We start from the raw sequence: 21,065 nt of genomic DNA, 5'->3' as shown, positions 1-21,065 counted from the left end.
CTCTCTCTGACGCACGCACGCACACACACGCACGCACTTACCTGATTCAACCCTGAGGCTGGTGTCTGTCACTCTGCACTTGGATCACTGCTGGGAATCCAGCTGCTTTGATGCTCTCCTGCTCTGACAAAATGAGTAATCAATTAAATGTTGCAACATCATTTAAATGTATTAGCGCTGACAGTGAATCACACACCAGAAATATGTATGTATTGTGTAAATTTACCAAACAAGTTCTCATCTCACTTCCAAAGAAGTGTTTTGAGATAGAAAAGAAAGAATTTTCAGTGGAAAAAAAACATACCTACACATATTAAAATGAGTCTTTTCTGACTTGTCGTGTCTGTCACAGTCAGATTGTCCCTCCTCTGTACACACCCTGCACTTGACTCATCTCTTTTGTTTTGTGTACGCTCTGTATTAACCTGCGATGGGAAGGGGAGAAGCAATTTTTGGGGCGGTGACTGTGACTATAACTTTTAACACTTTCTAATATTCCACCAGATCAGATCACTTGGTGAGACGAGCAGGTGCACTTCATCAGAGAGAGGAACATCTACAAATCAACGCAGCATCAATGGTAATGGTGAGTCCAAATCTGTGCTTGTTAGATGCTTACACCTAATTAATCAAATAATTCAATCAAACTGTCACTGTTTCAGACTCACTGAGACATTAGGTGCCTGCATGTGAAGCTTTAAGTTTTTATTTACGAGTGAGTGAATTTCAAAAGGAGTGTGAAGAAACATGTGCAAAGGTAAAATACTGTTTTTTCTCCCAGGTAAATAAGCAGAGCTAGGCAGTTTCAACACATCTCAAACTGCATCCCATTCAGTGTAAATTCATTGATTTTGACCTGCTTTGTGGAAACAAGATCCTCTGCTGTCCTTGAGGGAGATGGCTGGCTGATTGAATAACCTTTAGAGAGGCTGTGATTCATTTTTTTTTTTAGCTCAGATACACCTAAACAAAGGACAGCATTCATAAAAGAACAAAAGTGAAGACATTTATCTATCCTTCACTATAACACTTTAAAATCAAACCACAAGATATTTGCTGCTTAAATCAGACTACAAATGTTTATTTGTTCTGCTCTAACACTGACTCTTTCTAACCTGTTAGCCTCCGTTATCTAGACAGTCTACAGACATGCAGCATGTATCATACATGACTCTCACGCTTCTTATCACTTTCATGTCGGCTGCAGTGACTCACCGTTGCTAAGCTCAAATAAAACAAAGCAGCTAAAACTAAGGTGTGGCTCCACCTTAATAACAGAGTGCTTCTGTGCCACGCCTGGTAACTGTCCTCCATTCATACTTAATGTCATTTTAAAGACTGAACTTATTATCGAGCCAATTTGTGAGAACATCTTAGACAAAGCTCTCTGGCAACCTAGAGCTTAAAGTCCTTTACTGCTGCTCACTGAAGCATAACATTTATGGGATATGCAGGCATTAACATAATTATTACAAATTCAAAAAGAACGAAAATATCATTGCTAAACAAAAACTTAACAGCCAGTGGTGGGATAAGTACACAGATTATGTACTTAAGTATAAGTAGCAATATCACAGTGTAAAAATATTCAAAATATATTGAAAATACCAAATGTAAAAGTAGATTTCGGGGGGGACACAGGGGACATGTCCTCCTCAATGTTTAGCACAGGTGAATTTGTCCCCCTTCCATTAAAAACTTGAAAGTAGCAGAGGAGTTTTATTTTGACAAAATTCAAGACATTTACAAAATGAAACTGATGCAGAAATTGTGAAAAATCCAAAAAGTTTTTTGGCGAGAAACAAACTCTCTCAATTTCATATGTGTGTGTTGAAACACACACGCAGTGTGGCAGATAGTTAATTCATATGATTGAGTATTGATGTATTAGTAAAGAAATGGGGCAGGATAAGACAAGCACATTATTTCTTCCCACTCCTTTTTGGACATGAAATGAAAAATAGGAACTAATACACTCCACGGGCTTCTTAAATGTTGTGGAGTAGAGGTGTAAAGTATCACAAAACTCAAGAAAGTCCCTCAGGAGTGAACTTCCTCGCAGTAGTTGAATAAATCTACTCAGTTCATTCCACTTCTATAAACAGCAGCATAGTAACACTGGATGACATGTGGCATCATGGTGATAATGAATTAGCCCTGTCACATTTAACCCAGTTATTAATGTGGGAATGAGTCCACTGACCACAGAGCTGTAAGACAGCGCTCAGTCACTGACAGTTATTTGACCTGCTTTATCCACCCTGTCACTTCCTGTTTAACTCTGACACTAGACATAAAATTATTTTAATCTTATTTTAATGTTGATATCAAATATGTTTTTAATGTATTTACATTTTAATGTAACATTCTAAGATTAAGCTTGAACTTAATGTTACATTGAAATACATTTTGCACTTTTTTTTAACATACAGTCTTCAGGTTGGCGGTTAACATTACATAGGTTATGCCCAGTGGAAAGTACAGGAATTTAAAAATAATAAATTAAATTAAATAATACTATGAGAGAGAATGGTTCTTGGATTTTTTTTAAAATTTAATTTTAAGTAGATATCACATTTTTTTTTAAAAATTATTTACATTTTTTTAAAAATGTATTTACATTTTTTTAAAAGTAACATTAAATCAATAAACTTAAGCCTAATGTTACAATAAGACTGATTTTATCTTCTTTTTTTATCTTGCATTTATTAATTTTTTGTATTATTTTTTGCATTCCACCACTGTCTTCAGTTTATCTGCTAAAATAACATAATACAGGAATATTATAATTGATACTTAAATTTCAATTATTTTCCAATTAAATTAACCTTTAAAACTTAAAAAAACATTTATTGATTTTAACTTTTTTTAAAACATTTTTTTTATTTTCCACTACTGTCTTCAGTTCATCTGTTAAACTTACCCTACATAATTAGCCTACACATGCGATCTCTCCCAGTAAATCGTGTCAAAGAATTAGATTCATGCAATTTCAATTATATTCCGATTCCGGAGATGCTATCATAAATGCACAACTCAACTGTTTGTTTTTTTGGGGGGGTTTTTTTGTTATGTTTTGTTTTGTTTTTTTAAGATTTAGCTGATAAAAGTGTGACCCCCTAGCATCGCTGTGATTTTTATCTAAAAGAGGAACAGCTCACCTGTGAGTCACTCAGGGAAAAGGGGGCAAGTAGAGGCCGGTAAAAAGTACATTACAGAGAGGAGGGAAGTGTGCAGGACAGACTGCGGCTGGATAAATTTCATTGAAAAATACGCATTTGGGTAATAACAAAAAACAAAATCCTCAAAGCTGAAGCTAGAAAGCAGAGCACCTGTGTGAGTCAGGTATTGGTGTGTGGTCAGTGAGACTCCACCTCCTGCCTCTGCTCGCTCTGTGCGCCTCTCTGTGCGCCTCACACACGTTCAGCTGCGCTGACATCCCGCACGCACCACCGTGCCTGTCCAGACGCTTTCCTCGCGTCTCGCTTTTTAGAAACGTTTCACCATGAGTGTCGTGACCTCAGAAAACGTATTTTTGACCGCCATACAGCCAAACGCTTCGGTCACCACCTATGGACTCCCGGACGAGTTCCGCCTCGGGAACGGCGGCTCCATGTCGGACGAGATGGCCCGAGCGCAGCGCGTGCAGCAGCAGGTCAAGATGAGGATGTCGCAACAGAAGGGCACACTTCCGCGTCAGAATGGACAGTACGCCATGTCAGGTAAACAAAGATATTTAATTGCTTTATGTTGTGACTGTTTCCGCGTGAAGCTCAGCTGGGGATTTGGGCTCAGTGAGGGACCGAGAAATCTGTAACCACCCTCTTACACACAGGAACACGTTCAGGTGTTTGACAACAGTGGTGAGTTTATGGCCTCATCAATGACCACTTAAAACTTAAAATAAAATTGAAACTCTTATCTGACCCGTCGGTCAGGTTTCCTTTGGCTTCACTCCAAATAAGAGCAAAAGATAAAACCAAAAGTTGGGCTTTTGGGTTGCATGGAAAAATCCAATATTGCAAAAGTGTTATGTCTTGTTTTACACTTCTACAATAAAAACCGTGTCAAAGTTTTTTTTTCTTCATTTTTGTAACATGCTCATATATTGTGAACATGGAGATATTAACCCTTTGACACCAGAGCAAAATTTCTTGTTTTTTTTTCCCCCTAAAACATGGGAAGAAGGCCGCAAACAGCTTAACAAGAAATGGCCCCAGAATTAGCAAAAAATTAGTATAAAAGTATAATAGTATAAAATTACATGAAAATAAGGTTTCTAAAAAGAATTTTTTAAACAAAGGGAAAAAAGACTTTTAGAAATGACATGACAAAGAGACATTTTCACAAGTTGTTTGATAATACTTTAATAGTATTTTATGTAATTTTATTGGGAAAGAAGAAGTGACCCAGAAATAAGCAAGAGATTAGGAAAAAAAAGATGCAGGACGTTACAGAAGTTACAGCTGGGAAAGTTAAAAACAATAACAACAACAAAACAATCAAAGAACAAACAAAAAAACCCAGAGAAAATACATGAAAAAAGAAGAAATAATAATAATTTTAAATACTTAACTATGATCATTTGAAATATAGTTCTAAGAAAGTTGCCTTTATTCCCCATGTCTTTGAAAGAAATCAAACCAATCTGTTCCGAGTTCAGAGGTTTAAATACTTGCAGTACAAGAACAGTGATGTTGATCCAGGTTTCAAAGGGTTATTTCATTTTAGAAAGAGTGAACAATATGTTTTCTGTTGCCCAACAAAGTGATTATTGGACATATCCGTTTCAGCTCTAGAGGTCACCATAAACTACTTTGTCTTTCTTTTATTTTACTGGAACCACTTTCATAATTCCCCTGACTCAGATCGGTGGCAAAACTTTTACTTTCAAGTGTGTGCATGCATTAATACGCCTGGTGTGTGTGTGTGTGTGTGTCTGCTGCATTCCTGTGAACTTGTTTCTCATCAGCTCTTTGGGGGAATTTGTCCATTCAGCTGAACTTGAAGCTGATCTCACGGCGCTGTGTGTCGTCTACCTGCATATGGGAAAGGGTTAATGTGTAACAGGCTCAAACAAGAGCTGCTTTCATGGAACTTCCCTGATAGCAGAGCTAGGTGAAAGCCTCCGTCTGTGGGATAGAGTTTCAGGTCTTACTCAGCTCTTAGAGGTGAGGGCCGCAGAGATACCTGGGAGATGACGGTGTCGTGAGAACCAGCTGTTGTGATGTCTGCTTAAAGACGTCGTGTTTTCAAGCGTTGTCTGTTTGAGGTTTCTTGGCACTCAAAGACAAAAGTCCCTCAAGGTGGGGTTGTTGTGTAAGCAGCACCGAGACTCCAACCGGGGAATTTAAAGGATAAAGGAGAGCTGCGAATTAGTTACGAACACATTTGATGACTTGGTTTGGGAGCTCGATTAGTGCTGAGATCTGGTGACTAAAACTTGTGCACCTGCTTACATGATCCTTCACGTCCCATAATTCTTTGTGTTCCACCCAAACTGCAGTGAGCAGCACTATGCCAGATTCTTGTTTAATGACCTAAATTCTAGGTTGTTAAGATGGATCTTTTTCTCACTCATCTAGTTTGAGCACATCCCCCAAGGCGCCAACAGAACCTGCCCCAAGAGAAAAAAACATACTGATCGTGCCGTTTGTAACAGCAGGGACGCAGAGGGACATTCTCATCTGCTAAATGAGTCACTGTCTGCTTTTACTGACATTATATTCATCAAACACTTCAGTCAAACATGGACGCCCTGTATGAGGCTGATGTTTGACACTGTTATCTCTGCCCGTCCTTTGCCCAGGGCTTTGCCGGGAGGAAAATACGCAGTCGTAAAATGTTGCCACGTCACAAAAATCGCCTTTTCAAACCTGAAAAAAAAAGGAGAGAAGGATTCCTGTCAACACGACAGGGACAGGGAACGATGCCATTTCGGTGGCTTGTGGCTTTAAAGGGGCTCGTAATGAGTGCATGAGTGTTCAAACACTGTGCAAGAATCACCTCTTCTTCTGTATTTAAATGCTGCGAGAGCTTACTGTGCATGTGTGTACAGATTGGTGTTTACAGGAGGGCAAGTCTCAGCAGTGAGAGCAGGAGAAAAAAACTGTGTGTGCATTAGTTTTGGCTTTCTGACCAAAGTGAATTTTTCAAAAGACAACAGGTGAAAACAAAAAGTTCAGTTGTCAGGGTGTGTTTTGCCTGTGGTGCAAAGGTGTGTTGGGTGTAGCCGAGGCTTGGCCTGAGCCAAGGGGCGTGTCAGTCATTCCCTATACCAACTGGTTTGTGTGTGTGTGTGTGTGTGTGTGTGTGTGTGTGTGTGTGCTCTCTGTAGAAATGATGCATGACTGCAGTTAGCCCCTCCCCTCTGCTACACATGGGAAATGTACAGCATACACATGTTCAGGGCGCTCACACAAACGTGGGTACAATCACATACATAAAACTTCCTGTGTTTTCTTTTTTTTAGTAATGCTTCCTCAAATAATTGTGTTATTTTTCTTGGCTCTTGTAGTCGCAGTCTGATGTCATTAAGTGTTTGGGCTCCCTCGAGGCAAACAGTATTAAGATGTTTTGAATTATGATCAGTGCGGCCGTAATTTGATACTGATCATCGGCCAGTGCCTCTTGTTAGAACATGTATCCTCTAAAACTGACTGCTGGCTCCTAAAACGACATGTCAGTTAGTCGTTGATTGTATTCTATGTCAGAAACAACAAATTGCCTCTCTTAAAGTCTGTTTTAGTTTTCCTGAAAGTAAATGACAGTATGCACCATTCCTAATGATGAGAGATGATAAAAAAAACATAATTTTACACTTACATAGCTACATACAGTACAGTTAATAGTTTTTTTCGCTCTCAGTTGACACAGACATTTGAGTTGATGGACTGCGGCTCCACTACATGCCTGCTGTCAAAGTCATTACTCACTTGTCAGGGAACTCTCTGCTCTGGTTTAAGAGCAAAACACTCACACACTGTCTGAGCTGAGAGAGCAGAGAGCGTCTTTTAGTGTGTCAGATGTGAACACTTCACTAAGTGAGCCGATAACCAGAGACGTTGTCAGACCGGGTGACCCACTGTTACAGACTGTGTCAAAACGTCCACCTTCTGTGCAACAGGACACCTACTATTCAAACTAATGTCTTTCATTCAAATCATTGTTGTAAGTAAAAGAGGCGTTAAACCTTGTTAAGACCGTCATGTTGTGCTTAAATCTACCTCCACTGAGCGATTTGTTACATCAAGGCTGCTTTTTGTGCTTTTTAAATCTTGTATTCAAAGGACTTGCATGAAGAGCAATGAATAAAAAACTCACAGAACAGTGTGTTTTAATTTGGAAACATAAGCCCTTCAAGGAAACAGGATTCAATTTTTATTGTTTCCTCGCTTGTTTTGTCATGTGCAGTAACACCAGCAAAGGTCAGGCTCCACTATATCTGTATTATTTATATATGTGGCTGAGCTCAATGATCAGTTGGGACAACAGACACCATGAAACATTTTCCAACTTTGTTCTGCTATTACTTGATTGCGAAATGGCATTAATCAATGTTTTGACTGAAAAAAGTCCCCAAATTTTACTGCAAGGTGAATTCACAGCAACTGTAAAAACCGAGGAAACAGCATTTGTCAGCTGACCTTCGCAACAAAAACAAACTCCTGGCTTGCAGAAAGTAAAACTACAATTTGACAACAAAATTAACAATTATTTTATTTTATTTTTCATTTTTTATTGGCAGCCATAAGATTAACCAAAAAAAGAGACAGTTACAAAAACTTTACCTAAAGCCAGTTTTGGCAGTAATAAACCACAAAAAAGTCCAAAAGAGTAGTTAGCAGATAAACAAGCGAAAGCAGATAAATTAAAAAATAATAATACAATAAATTAAAAAATGATAGGAGAAAATATCATAGTTCAAGTCAATCAAGACAGCCATCTCTATTATGTTGAGGATATTTGAAATCAAAATTAACTTCCCACTTTGATCTGTTAGGTCCCAGATAAAGACAGAATAAATTAGTTAATTAAAATAACTTAGGGAGAAAGAAAAAAAATATCACATTTACTTGTGACTTGTTATTTTTATTTACACAGACAGACATTAAAATTCCCAAATGAAAATGATCACATGGCCGTATTTCACAGGCATTAATTGCTGGTGCCAAACAAAAAGAAAGCATTACAGAACACGTTGGAGGAATGTTAATATTCACATTATGCTCATAAACTGGTGCTATAATCTTAGGGAATATGTCACTGTCTTTGTGTGGTTTCTGCCTGTAATAATACTGCTTGTAGAATAAACATTTCATCTGTCATACATTTTTTGTCATAATATCTCCATAAAGTGCTGATGAGTTAAGTATCTTAGCTAACTTCCTTTTCAAGAAGTCGTCAAAGATGTGCTCGTTTTTATAATTACTGTGATTAATCCTCCTGTTCATACTGGCAGTAAAAAAATCTCTTCTTAAAAATGCTTTTAAAAAAGTCCTGAAAAAGATGTGACCCTGTCCTTTAAGGGGAGACATGTTACTGTTGGGACAAGACAATACAAATACAAACATTCACTGTGTCACTGTTACTGATAATGTGATTATGCATCTTATATTCTGTCTCTTTGTTTTCTTTCAGACTATGGCGGCTCTTCATCAATGAAATACAGCACATATCACCCAAGCTACAGCTCTAAATCCTTTATGTACTCTGGCTCTAAAACACTGGTGAGCACTACAGAATCATCTTACTGTTTCAACAAGTATCCACACAGATCATGGATATATTCAGCTGATCATGTCACGGATGTTCCAGTAAACCAAGCACAGTCAGTGACCCTGTGCTGGTGCCACAGGGGGTCGCCCAGGACACAGCACGTGTGGTATTTCACAGTACGCTGTGATGAGATCAGCTCAAGGTTTTCAAGTCCACCCTCTAGATTCCTCCATTTTAGTGATTCAACTGCAACATGCTGGCTTTGTGCCACATATGTTTGAGCTCTGAGCTTCAGAGAGACCTGAAGTTGGAATTTAGGCTTCATGACGCTTTTCAGTCATCTCCACTTCATAGTCAATATTAATAAGCCTAAGTGAATGTATGTTTGTATAAGGGGCGGATATGACAAAGGGTATGACCTTTGTTTCCCGAAACGTACTCACATCCCTGTGATCAAATTTAGAAACCTCTTTTGCTGATGACTCACAGCAAATTCACAGTTCATCTCTAGAGCATCATGGGTAACTCTGTTACAACTTTGATTTTAACAGTTGCTCCTCTTCTCTTCCTCAGGGTCCACGCGCATCCCAGAGGTCGGGCTTCAGCTGCCAGTCTGCTGGCCCAGACCTGGCCCAGTTGCACAGGATGAGTGCTGCTGGTGGTGGTGGTGGAGGCAGTTTTTACAGAGAAGACTTCCGCAGCTACCATGGGGGCGCCAGGCCACAGAGCCACATTGAGCACGACCTCTCTGTGGGTGCAGTGCGGCAGCACACAGCACTGATGAACCCCTGGGCGACGGATGGCAGCGATGCTTGCAGCATGGTCTCTGAACGTGACGCCACCTTAAACCGCCAGTATGCTCACAGTGCAATCAACGGCTACACCAGCCACCAGGTGAGGCAAGGAGAAGGCACCATGTCCTTTATGTCACCGATGCGCAGATCTCTTAGTGGCACGCTTACCCGCGGCGGAGGCATGTCTGGAGGAGAGATGGAGGTCATCCAGCAGCACCATGCTTTCAAAGGCCCGGCTCAGCGCACCATCAACAGGATTGCAAGCCGAAACAAAAGCATTGTGCAGCAGCCGGGGAGCATCTATGGTATAGGGATGGACAAAGTGGACAGAGGGTTAATCACATCCGGAGTGTCCTCTGACCTAATGCGTCAGAACACTCTGTCCCGTGCCATGTCCATGAAAAGCGTACAGAGTGTGGGCCGGGGCATGGACGTCTCCCAGGGGCAGATGGAGTTGGGCATCCTCAAAGGGTGAGCAGCTCACATAACACCAAGTCACCTGTTCTTTCTGCTCACAGTCATAACAAGGATGTTACTAACAGATCTTTCCTACTTTCAACAAGTCCTCAGAAAACACTAAGAATGAATTAATGTGACTAATGCATTTTATTTGTGTATGCATTACCCGTTAGTAGCTTAATCCTCCGTGCTAAAGAACCTCCTTTGTACACAAACGTCTAAAAACACATCAGCCAGCCTGTCACTTTGCCACGATGAACATGGGAACTTTAATTTATTTTGGGTCAATACCACATACAACATTGTGCTGCACACAGCACACAGCACACATTAAACCAAATCTGTATTAGTCCGCTGCTGAAAATAGTTAGTTTGAGTAACATTTGCTAAAAACTACAGTACCCAGCTGTGTTAGGAAATCATAGAGCCTTTTTTTAACAGTTAAACTTGAAAATACACTTTTTTAGCTTTATATAGAGATGGGCTAAAAATGTTCTGGTCTTTTCATGGGATCTCTCAATAAAAAGAGAAATATGTTATGATGCAAGACTTATCCTTTCATCAGGTCTTAATACACCATGACAGAGACGGGCGCTCTCATCACTGTGGTGACTTCGCGTGTCATATTCTTCCTGAACAGCAGTGATATTTGAGTGAATGTGTCACACCAGCATGATGGGAGTCACAGTTTTCATGTGTCAGGAGCTTTTAGCAAGGGAGAGTGTGATGCAAACTGTGTATTTCCTAAGAACTATGGATTGGGAGGTGACTGCGTGGTGGCAGGACTGGTTTTGGGTGTGGCGGCTTAGTTTCAGGCCTCGCATTTCACACATCCCACAGCGTGTGGTTAGTGGAGTCGATTTGCAGCCCGCTGTGTGATTTGGAAGAAATTCAACAAGCCGAAATTTCTGCAGACAAGAAAACAAATCATCCGTGGCTTCTCATTCAAACATGCAAAAGACATATTTGTGCTACCAAACATTACAGTGGAGGAATGATATGATAAAATGTCTTAGATTCTGTGGTTGATTTTGTTCATTTGCTGCTTCTCTAGGTTCCCCGCCTTAGACATGCCCACAGCAGTGCAAAACCTGAGAGAGTCCGATCATGATCTGCAGGCCCTGGGTGCCGCCTACATTCAACATCAGTGTTACCACGACAGCGACTCCAAAAACCAGGTACTTCAAACTGATAAAACTTGTGGTTAAAAATCCCCTGGGTCTTTCCTGTCTGTCTCTGCAATCCCTTATTGAGAAACTGCGTCATAAAAAATTGTTTTCCTTCCCGCGTAGGCGTCCATTGATGGTTCTCCATTTGTGGTGACACGAAGTGGCCACAGTTTTGCTTCTGTTTTTGGTGTGCTTCACTTGTTCCACTTGTTGGCCAATTTCATCATCGCTGTAAACAAACCTGGACTCTGCCCTGTATAGGTGTTTAGTGGCAGACGGCCAATAAAGCAGGGGAAAAAAATCTTAACGTGTATCAGATTTGGACCATTTGATTTTGGCTTGTTGATTATTTTCAGCTCTGAGGATACAGTGTCTTGTGAGCTGGCTTGAAGTCAGTGTTTAATTAGTTTATGAAAAAAGATTCAGATCATTATATAGTAAATAATTAGTTAGACATTTCAGGGAAATACATGTATTTGCTTTCTTGTTTGGCAGTAGCTGAGAAGTTTTAGTTTATTTTATTGTATTTTATTTTAAAGATGTAAAAAAGGAAATAGAGAAATGATTATACAAACAAGCACACAGACAAAAAAGTAATATTACAGACAATAAAACATAGAGCAAAAGAAGTGGTCGAACACATGATGACTTGGTTTACATATTCAAAAAGAGAAGAAGTAGAAGTACAAATGTATTTAATCCCAGCCCTTCTCCATAAGTCATTTAATTTCAACTAACCAGCTTCTGTATTAATTTAAAACTATACTATAATTCACCAAACATATATTCATACACCCACATACCCAAAAGCTGATGTCTACTGTTTTTCATGATTATTTACAGAAAAAAAGAGGAAGACGAAGAAAAATTGATAGTACTCTCATGTTTGTACGCTAATTCTGAAGTTAAAGCCAGCAGCGGATTAGCTGAGCATAAAGACTGTAAACGGAGGGAAACAGCAAGCCTGGCTTTGTAACAAAGTCAAGGGTTTGTGGAGACATACAAAAAAACGGAGGGTTGAATCCCATTTCCTGCATGTTTACATACATTTTGAAATTATGGTAACCAAAACAATTTCTGAGAAACATTTAATTTGAATATCATACTAAATTCTACCAAAACAAAACTAAATTTGGTAAATGCAATATTCTTCTGTGGAACCTTAAAAAAAATCTGAACAAAATTAGCAGCTCAATTCACATTCTTGGCCTTTAATGATAGGACAGCTGTAGATGGAGAGGAAAGGTGGGGAAGAGAGAGAGAGGATGAGATGCAGCAAAGGGCTGCGGGTCAGAATCAAACCAGGGCCGCTGCAGAGGACTCAGCCTACACGGGGCGCACACTCTACTGTGATTCTACACATAATACACAAGAAGACAGATAATATTTAGTTTTCAAGCTAAAACCTTAAATAACCTGTTTTTTTTTTGAGAAAATGGACTTCACAAAACATTAGATATCCTAAGCAGAATGTTGTTCTCGCCACTTTGTCTCTAGGTGCGTGAATTGGGTGGCATTACTGATCTGGTAAAGCTGTTCAACTGCGAGAACCAGGAAGTGCAGTGTTACGCCACTGGCGCCACGCGCAACCTCATCTATGAGAACATGGACAACAAGGTGGCTCTAATCAGAGAGGGCGGCATCCCACAGCTGGTCGAGGCCCTTAAGGAGGACGACGACGAACTCCAAAAGAACATCACCGGTAGGAAGATACCAACGGCGGTCAATAAAATCAAAAACATGACTGGACAAGCCAAGCTGATTTCAGACTGCTTGTCATGGATTTTTGCCTCAAGTAGAAATGAAAGCAAATTAGTTAGTAACAATATTCGGATAAAACATGATCCCGGCAGTGGTGCCCTTGAAATTCTTTGAACAGCAACCTTTGAAATTGATATTATTCTGCACCAAACAAATAAGAGGATGGTTGCAAGCTGTAACAAGAATCCACAGATCATGAGCATTTGCTGTAACTAAATTCAGGTTTGAAATGTGAGAAACAGTGTTCTTTCTTATGGTAGAGGGTTTATTAATGTCTGTATGCCCTTCACAGTTCAAGTCTAAATAAGCTTTGTTTCCAGTTAACTCAGCCTCCTCACCCCTGCAGCACTTTCACATTCTCAGAAGTTAATCCGGGTTATTAATCACAATGATGTGCTTTTAGCAGAACTGAAATTTTCTCATGAACACTGACTGGAATTTTGGAAAATGGATGTTGCAATTCCAGCGTCATAGTTAGTGTGGAAATTTGCATGACATATAGTGAGTCCAAGGTGGAGCTGCAGACTTTTCTATAGGGCGTGTGAAGACGGGGGATAAAGGAGTGTGTGGGACTTGTCTGGGCCTGTGGACTTACTGTATATGTGCCACTCCCTTTTATGAGTGATGGCCTTGTCATTCTTTCCTCTGAGTTGTTACACCTTGATTTTTATCTGTCCGTTGGCTAAAAAACCCATGTCAGTGGGAAAGTGATAAACAACACAGTAATTGCACCTTTTGCACTTTTATAGTCTGCCACAATGTGTTTTAGTTTCACTGCCATTTGAGTTTCTCTTATAGGCTTTGAAAGGAATTATTTCCACGTTCAACATTTTAGAAAATGATTTTCCATCTTGCTGAGAGTTAGATGAGAAGACCGGTAATCCCTGCATATCTGAACGCAACATATCAAGCATGATGGACTGAGCTACGCTAACTGTTTACCCCAGTCCATCATGTTTCTGCAAAACAGACGTGTTGATCTTGTCATCTAACGGCAAGAAAGCGAATGAGCCTATTTCCCCAAAATTTTGAACTTTTTTTTTAAACTGAGTAAAACATGATAATCTGCAAGATTGAGGCAAGCATTAACAAAACTGTAGCAATATGCACAATGAAGCTTAGATTTGCTGACTCTCCTTCGGTGTGTATGTGTGCAGGTATCCTGTGGAACCTTTCCTCCAAAGACAACCTGAAGGAGAAGCTGGCCAGGGAGACGCTTCCTGATCTGACTGAGAGGATCCTCATCCCTATGACCGGCGGCGGGGAAACTGAGGGCATCCTGCAGTCGGCCTCCGAGGCAGAAATCTTCTACAACACCACAGGATGCCTCAGGTTCACCTCCCTTACCTGTGCCAGTCATTAAAATGTATCTCTTACTGGTTCACCTCTTCTCCCATGACACCATTTGCATTTTTGGGAACTGGTTCTGGCAGGATCCTGTAAATGGTGTGGCAGCTCACAGCCACTGGGGCTTTTACCACACCCCTCCATTTTTACTGTTGTTTGCAAAAGCGTGCGTCACTGTGGCCTCCAGTTGCTTTGACGCTGCCTTGTTAATGTGCACCCTGGAGGGTTTTTATCACCAAATTAATTGCCATTTGGGGGATATTAGCAGTGCTCCCTGCATGATATTTATCATGCAGCAAAGTGCCAGTGCAGAGTCACTCCTGGCACAAACTGTGCTGCCATCTCTATTTCCACCATCTGGTTAACCCTTAAACACGGGTCGACATCAGTTTTCATGTCCTGTACAAAAAAATTTGGGTGCAAAAACTCAAATACATATTATAAATAATTTTTTGATGATTTTCTTGTTCATTTTTTTACTTTTTCAGTTTTCTTTTTTGTCGCTCATTATCAGATAAATTTATTGTACCTTTTAACTAATTTCTGGCACATTTTTTGGGCCTTTTCTTGCTAAGTTGTTTGTTGTCTTCTTCCCGAGCTTTTGAAATATCAGTCTGACCCCTTGCTCGCTCTGCGTGTGCGCAGGAATATGAGCTCTGTGAACGAGGACACCAGGCAGCTGATGAGGGGGACACACGGACTGGTGGACTCTTTGGTCGGATACATTAAAGCTTCCCTTGAGGACAACAAGAACGAAGACAAGGTGAGACAAGATGGAGCTGAAATTAGGCTTCAGTTTGTGTTCAACTCAAGGCTTGTGTATTCATGTGTCTGTCTGCGTGTGTGTGTATTCGCAGGGGGTTGAAAATGCGATGTGTGTCTTGAGGAACCTCTCCTACCAGCTCTACAGTGAGATGCCTCCATCTGCCATGATGCGCCTGGAGGGACCAACCAGAGATCAGGACTCAGGAAAGGGCGACGCCATTGGCTGCTTCACACCACAGAGCAGGAAAGCCAAAAATGTACGCACACGTGAGATTTACGCCCTCAGCATTCTATCTTCATTTTACCATCCGTCTCAACAATGTCTTCTTGTATCTTCCTTCCCCTGACAGACCATCAACCAGGACCTCTCCACTTTCACGGAGGTCGCTCGGGTGCCAAAGGGCGTAGAGTGGCTTTGGCACCCACAGATAGTGGGGGTGTACGGCCGAGTGCTGCGTCAGTGTGAGATCAACTCCACCACCCGCGAGGCAGCTGCAGGAGCGCTGCAGAACATCACAGCCGGAGACAAGAGAGTAAGCAGAATATTCATCACCTCATATATACAAAAATCAAATATATATAAAATGAAATGTTAAACTGTTGCATTTTCCTTAATGTGATGTATTGTATACACTATATTTAGCTTAATTTTTAATTAATATTATCTCAATGGGTTTTATTTTCATTCCTATGTTATGCATTTTGTGCATTCTATTTATTATCCTCATTTTTATCTTACTTTTACGAGTATTATCAAGTGGGTTTCATCCATGTAAGATGCATGCTATCTTTTCTGTTCCGATCTTATTTTATTTTTTACTCACAGGTTTTTTTAATGTCTTTATGTCGTCTATGTCTTTTGATGTGAGGCATTTGGTGTATGTAATGTCTTTGTTGTAAAGCACGTTGAGCTACATTTCTTGTATGAAAGGTGCTGTACAAATAAGGGTTATTATTATTATTATTATTATTATTATTATTATTATTATTATTATTTTTGTTATTATTATTATTATTATTATTATTATTATTATTATTATTATTATTATTATTATTATTATTATTATTATTATTGAAAAAATGTTCAAATGCAACATTGTAAGTTTGTCCAAATATTTAAACGGTGCCTCTCTTTGTCCTGCAGTGGGCGTCAGTGCTGAGCCGGGTGGCTCTGGAGCAGGAGCGCCTGCTGCCAGTGGTGATGGACCTCCTGCGTACCAACAAAGACCTGGAGCTACGTTCTCTTACAGGCCTCCTCCGCAATATGTCCCGCCATGCCAGGGATAAGAATGATATGTGTAAGTCTTTCTGTTGTTTTCCAAAGCTTCGTTGGGTATAAATAATGTGGCGCCCTTTGATACCTAAGCTAAGCACATTGGCTTGATTACTTTCATTCAAATAGGAAGAGGATGACCAGTAACTTGACATGAAATAGAGATAAAAATAGCAAGAATTTGTCAAAAAGTTACAATAAAATTACCTGGAAATTTGGTTTTATTCCAAAACAGACATATACAGAAAATCTCTCACATGAATGAACCAAACTGATTGGACTGTGGTAGAAATGTTTGTTTTAAGCAGTAACATTACAGCAATCCTTTATCTTAAATATGAATGGATACTGTGTTTTCAAAATTAATCTAGGAGCAGTTCCAAAGCAGATGTAGGAGATCTAAGTTTGTTCGGTTTGAAACATATTCGTGCTAACAATGCTTATTGGTTCAATCAGCCACAAAGGTGGTGAACAGCCTGTTGACCAAACTGCCTGACAATGGACACCAGAAGGAGCCGTCCAGCGACGTGGTGGTCAACATCTGTGGTGTTCTCAACAACCTGGTGACCAGCAGCCAAGTCGCCGCCAGAGACATCACCTTTTTTGATGGCCTGCCAAAACTGGTCGGCATCAAGAGCTCACATGACAACAGGTAAGTGGCTGTTTGTAAAGTGGCATTGATTAAATACACTGTATGAATTAAATGTGTACTCTCCTTGATGCAGACATTTGCACATTTGATGTTGAATGTTACACAAAATATTGCAGCCTGTCTCCTCACACAGTGTTATTTGTATCGAGTGATAACCTTGACACATCCTTTTTAATTTCCAGCTCTGGGAAGACTAAAGCAGCCAAAGCAGCAGCCACTGTTCTCAGCAACATGTTCCAGTACAAGAAACTGCACAGAGACTACAAAGCGGTAAAAGACTAAAAATCTTTGAGATATCACAGATAATGCATTGTTTTAAATAGTTAAAAACTGTTTTTCAAATTATCTTTTGCAACATTCTTTTAAGTTATTGCATCCACTCAGATGGGATTAAATAATGCATTTCACGATTCAAGTTGTATATTGTCAAAACAACGAATGACACAGTAGCAGATTTTAAACATGTTGAAAACTTTGTCAAAGCACAGATAGCACTATTATAAAAAATACTTTATAAATAAAACTAGTATTGACCCTTTAAAACTTAAGCAATTTGGCTTTATGTGTGAGCAATGAAAGACGACATGAAAATTAGAAAGAAATTAGAATGAAAATAATTCCAAGAACATTACTTGAATTTTATTTGAAATAATAATTTTAAAAAATCAAAAACCAACAAACAAGGAAATTACAGAAAAGGGTGCATAAAAACTATAGTAATTTTAGGTCTATAATTAGGATAATTTTACGTATAGTTTTTCCCTCAACACTTTCCCTAGCTTTTTAAAAATATTTTTCTAAATCTACTAATTTCTTGCAATTTTTGGACATTTTTGTACCAAGTTGCTAATTGCCTCTATTCCCATTATTTTGAAAGAAATTGCATCAATTTACTCAGGGCTTAAAGGTTTAAATACTTGTGTAAGTGTTGTGTTTGAAAGCAGCATTAAGAAGGGGATACTGCTCCAGTTTTCAAAGGGTTAAGCATTAACACGATTATATTGCACTTAAAGACATCTTTTTAAGGGACTTTAAGGCTTTCTTTCTCCTCACACATTATAGTGGTATTTAATTCAGTAAAAAAATGCTGAATGCTGAATGCTGAAGTAAAAACAAAAAAACACCAACATAACTTGTGCAACGTCTTTCAAAAACAACTATTTAGATTCCATACTTGACCGTTAAACCTCGGTGGAAAACCTCTTTCCTCACTGAGCCCCACCCTCATTCTTACAGTATATCTGTGTGTGTGTGTGTGCGCGCGCGTGTGTAAAAGAGTGAGAGTGACAGAGACCGTGCGTATCTGTTTGTGCATGAGTGTGATAGATGGCATTCCTTTCTTCCCACAATTCCCCCGTCTCTGAGGTGGCGCTTGTTCAGAATCCGTATATCTTTCACTGTTCACACTTTTGTTCTTTAAACACACAAACACACAGATACACACCCACTCAGGCACGTCCACGTCTTTGGGCGGGACCAGGTACTGTGCGTTTGCTGCCTCGTGCAGATCACGGCTTGTCCCTCCCAAGGGTGCGGTGTCGAGCTTATTTCCTAACGGACAAGCCCCAACAGAGCAAAAAATGCTTTAATCCTTGTCTCATTTGTAGTTTGAAATTTAATCCTCAGATAACCGCACCGCCACATGTAACACAAAATATGCAGATCCACAAAAGTTTAAGCTTTTTAAAGATGTGATTCTGAAGAGAGATTGTTGACATTTGAACTCTAACAAATGCACTTCTTCACTTCTTCTGTCAGTGCTCTGTTTTACCGTCGCTCTTGCTCCCACTGTCTTTCTCTTTATCTCTTTATACCTTCATGATCTTTCTCCAGTCCTGCGCATAAACTTGAACTCCCTCTGTTGCTGATTGGCAAGAAAAGTGTTGTGGCTTGCTTGTTTCCTGTTCACAGAGACAAAAAAAAAAAAACATCTCCCGCGCACACACAAATCAGGAGATATTATCTGAATTTGACAAAAAGTGTGTTGGATTAGAATCTCAGACTGAGCTTTAAACACTGAATTGCGTAAGTCTGAAGTGCATTGTGTTGTATCTGGAGTAAAGGTGTCACTCCAGGTCAAGCAGCGAAATCGCGGGAGCTGCTGTTTACACCTCTCTGGTGTTCAGTGTTATTTATATTTGAATAAATGCTTAAAGGTCTAGTGTGTAGGATTAGGGGGATATCTTTGTATATAATAAGAATTTTAATTATTGTTAAAATGAGCTGTTTACATATGGAGTTGGTCCTCTTACATGGAGCTCACCATGTTGCACCACTATGTTTCTACTCAGAACAGACAAACCATCAATAGCTTGAGTTAGGGCCCTTTGCATTTTCGTGTCAGCCACTGTAGTGAGCAGCCCCTCCGTGAATCGCTGAACAGCATTGGAAAAACATGTTTTTTAAAATGAAAGTGCTTTTATACAATGCTTTTACCTATTCAAATCACAAAGTCTGTTTGTTTTGGAGAGGAGACCTCTGTTGATAATTCAGCTCCCGCTAACAACCTCCTGAACATCTGGATTTTAAGTTATCAGTGAAAAAAGGTGCTATGCTACCTGCCCAACGTTGACAGCGCAAACATCACAGGAAAAGCACAGATTTAGAACATGATACTACTTTATTTCATGTTTTTACTGGTTTATATCACCTAGTTCGTTTATTTTAAAGAGGCAGAGACTCTGCGCAGTTGTATTCTACATTCCTCACTGCTAGATGCCACTAAATCCTGCTCCATTAAATAAAACATAAACAATATTTTTTTTGTTTCATGTCCATGCCACGTCATGACACTGTCTTGTTTATTGTTTGTGTTACAGAAAGGGTTTACGAGGCCGGATTTTGCAGATATGATGATGTAAAACAAAAGTGCCCAGGCCTGAACAACACCCGCCCCTCTGAGGAGTAAACAGACTGTTTATATTATTCAGAAATAAAATCGGTTCAGTTTTTATCTGCCATACTTTGTGAGGAGAGCACAGACACACAAGTGATGGAGGATCTACTCGATGGCAAAGGACTTCCTGTGTATTTTTAAAACTCAACGGACAGTTCAAGTGGTGTAGATCCGGTATGGTGGATTATTGATGGACTCTTGCAAATGTGTGCACCTTAAATATTTACTCTCTTTGTTTGAACACTGTATGTCTTAGCATGGAATCAGGGATTTCTTTTCTGTCAGAGCAACATGTATTCAGATGAAACTGTGTCTCTATCTGGAGACATTTCACAACTGTTAAAGGACAATGTGGTGGCCACTTGTGCCTTATCTTCAGTCACAGCGTGAATGCACACAACTGTGGCACTAACATATTTTTGTAAATAATGCTGCTTTTACACAAAAATCAAATGTTTTATATACTGTATACTACTTAATGTTTGTAGTTGTTGGATGGACGGACGGATGGATGAATAAGTGTTTATAAATGAATTACAATTATAACTCACAGTTATAATTGAATGTAAACCACAGAAGATTTAAAGAAATTTGGACTTTTATTAGATTTAGAGATCTAGGGATTATAATTGCGCCTCCAGTGATGACTTTTGTATTTAGTTATGTGCTTTTTTTACACTTGCAAAATCTCAGTCTTGCCATATAAAGTCCTGATGTGTGACGTTTGTAAAAGCTACATCAAACACGAAGTTCTATTATATGTATGTTTATTTTTCCATTATACCTTCTGTTTGCCTATTTTAATAAGCTGTGTGAGTGTGAAACAAAAGGGAGAAAAGGATACAGTCTTAAGTTTGGTTGTAGAACAATAGGTTTTCGTAGGTTCACTTCACATTTTGACCCATTGAATCTCATTTAGATCGCAAAAAAAAACAACTTGTAATCCTACTTTTGTAAGAATTCATACCAAAAGTACAAAAATTTAGATTAAATCTTTGAATTATTCCTGCATTGAGGCGTAAATGGTAAACTTGTGTTTCTGAGTGGCTTTTTAATGTGTTGTGTACAGGCAGATGTATCATGGATATTTTTCAGCAAATAAAGACACAAATTTGGAAATGAAGTGTGACTGTAAGTGTCTCTCACATGGGTGTGTGTGTGCCGCAGTGTTGCTGTGACAGTCATATACTGACATTATGGTGGTGAAATGTCAGCCGCTCCCTGTTTACAT

At 39.4% G+C, this 21,065-nt stretch overlaps 1 protein-coding gene across 3 annotated transcripts; it reads left to right on the top strand.

Moving 5' to 3' along the window:
- The first annotated feature begins 426 nt into the window (after positions 1–426).
- LOC121949724 (plakophilin-3-like) lies at positions 427–20,957 on the top strand. Of its 3 annotated transcripts, none has more exons than XM_042495451.2 (14): positions 427–580; positions 3,551–3,722; positions 8,641–8,729; positions 9,292–9,983; positions 11,026–11,149; positions 12,638–12,842; positions 14,059–14,233; positions 14,894–15,011; positions 15,106–15,270; positions 15,364–15,546; positions 16,158–16,311; positions 16,743–16,938; positions 17,121–17,208; positions 19,758–20,957. In XM_042495451.2, the coding sequence occupies exons 1-14, from the start codon at positions 578–580 to the stop codon at positions 19,797–19,799; spliced, it is 2,406 nt and encodes an 801-aa protein (XP_042351385.2). In that variant the 5' UTR covers positions 427–577; the 3' UTR covers positions 19,800–20,957. The 3 variants fall into 3 exon arrangements, with proteins under 3 accessions (XP_042351385.2, XP_042351384.2, XP_042351386.2); XM_042495450.2 differs by having other exon boundaries at positions 427–586; XM_042495452.2 differs by lacking the exon at positions 427–580 and having other exon boundaries at positions 3,244–3,722.
- The last annotated feature ends 108 nt before the right edge of the window (positions 20,958–21,065 follow it).

The sequence above is a fragment of the Plectropomus leopardus genome, chromosome 7 (assembly GCF_026936395.1).
Source record: "Plectropomus leopardus strain MGB_pleo_1.0 chromosome 7, ASM2693639v1, whole genome shotgun sequence".
Lineage (NCBI taxonomy): Eukaryota > Metazoa > Chordata > Actinopteri > Perciformes > Serranidae > Plectropomus > Plectropomus leopardus.
The sequence above is the reverse complement of the archived record's forward strand: the minus strand, read 5'-3'. Positions and strand labels throughout refer to the sequence as shown.